The sequence below is a fragment of the Branchiostoma floridae genome, chromosome 5 (genome assembly GCF_000003815.2).
Source record: "Branchiostoma floridae strain S238N-H82 chromosome 5, Bfl_VNyyK, whole genome shotgun sequence".
In the NCBI taxonomy this organism is placed as follows: domain Eukaryota; kingdom Metazoa; phylum Chordata; class Leptocardii; order Amphioxiformes; family Branchiostomatidae; genus Branchiostoma; species Branchiostoma floridae.
The window spans coordinates 4671302-4672847 of NC_049983.1; the positions used below are offsets into that span (position 1 = coordinate 4671302).

General features: G+C 45.1%; 1 protein-coding gene across 1 annotated transcript in view; it reads right to left on the minus strand.

Moving 5' to 3' along the window:
* Positions 1–430: 430 nt before the first annotated feature.
* LOC118415619 overlaps positions 431–1546 on the minus strand; it is a 7044-nt gene continuing 5928 nt past the window's right edge. Inside the window, exons 6-7 of the mRNA XM_035820326.1 lie at positions 890–943; positions 431–455 (exon numbers count right to left, since the gene is read on the minus strand). Of these exons, the coding sequence (XP_035676219.1) occupies positions 431–455; positions 890–943 (79 nt within the window). The remainder of the gene's footprint in view (positions 456–889; positions 944–1546) is intronic.

Here is a 1546-nt window from a genome sequence, read left to right on the forward strand (position 1 = left end):
TGGTTCTATCTGCTTGATGCTGTTGTTGGACAAAATGAGAACCAAGAGTCTCTCCAAGCCAGTGAACCAGGTCTGTTTCACAATTGTTAACCTGTTCGAATCTAGGAACAGTTTTTCTAGACCGGGAACCCCAGAGAATGTATTGTTCTCTATGTCAGTAATCATAGCATCGACCAAAGCCAAAGTGTTGACCACAGAATGGTCAAGCATCGTCAAGCTCTTTGTAGACAGCATGTGGAATGGGTATCCTGTAATTGCAACATGTTTGCAAGCAAAGAAAGAAAAAGGACTTCCAGTGGTAACACTCTCATTCTGGATATCACATATTAGGCATGCTGATAGACCAGGCATCCAAGTGATCAAACCTGCCTGAGGTCTGCCAGACATACATTCTTGCCATCCGGCGTTTCTACACTGATGAAATTGTGGGCTACTTGTAGCTGCACAGGCTGCAGCTAAGAGAAGCAACAACGACATGACAGCGTTATTCTTCATGCCACCATTTGTGTACATTCCGTCTTATCCTTTCATACGAGTAACAACTTGATGCCGGACTATTTCCGTGGCCTACACAGACCAACTCCTCGGCTCCAAGACATAACATCCGAAGAAATTCTACATCAGCAACAACGACATGACAACTTCCTCGCTCACGATCACGCCACCTCTTGTATACAATCTGTCTAGTCGTGTTTAATCCTTTTATACCAGTAACGAAAAGCCTGGATGCCAGACTGTTTTCAGGGCCTACATGCACAGACTAACTCCTCGGCTCCAGGTCCAACATGCCACCCGAGGAAATTCTACATCAGGACCGCCTGAGTTGCACGATGGATATTATTGAGATCGTGAGTCTGGCGTTCTGGCTAAGTAATGATTTGGCACGTACCTGCAGTTGTCGTTTGTGTACCTGATCCGCAAGTCTGTAAACATCAGAAACGAGCTGTCAAGAAAGAGAGTGATCTCAATTACTACAATCTACGAAGAGGTATTTTCCCCACTGGTTTGAAAATAGAAGATTTAGACTCTAAATAGAGTATTTACAGGTTCATTGTACAGAGGAAATTCCCCCTGGAATTTGTGACGAACAAAATAATAAAAGTTGGGCCATGGCTAAACGCTGTAACGCTTTCCAGCAGAGTGCCAAGCGGGTGAGCGATACAGCCGGGATTCGAACTCACGACTTCTTGGTCCAGAGGAAGGGCTGCTAACCACTAGACACTGCACGCTGCTGTCGGTCTGCTGAGAGCTCCATTGCTCAGTTGTAACAATAGTTCTTGGTACATGTACGTAACGAGCTCTACACAACACAACCGACTGTGGCGGCGTCTATACGTACACTGCAATCATTTACCAGACTAATAACTTCACAGCGTCATGTTCCTGCCCTTAGAGCACTGGAAATGAGTTTTCTACCCGGAGGTTGTTATTGTATTGTTGCGCCTAACCGTGCTTCCTGATCTTCATATTACTATGAAGTACCAGTGACTAGTCGAGCAAATATAAGACACTTGCACCGTATACTTCACAAGAAGCAAAAGGACTG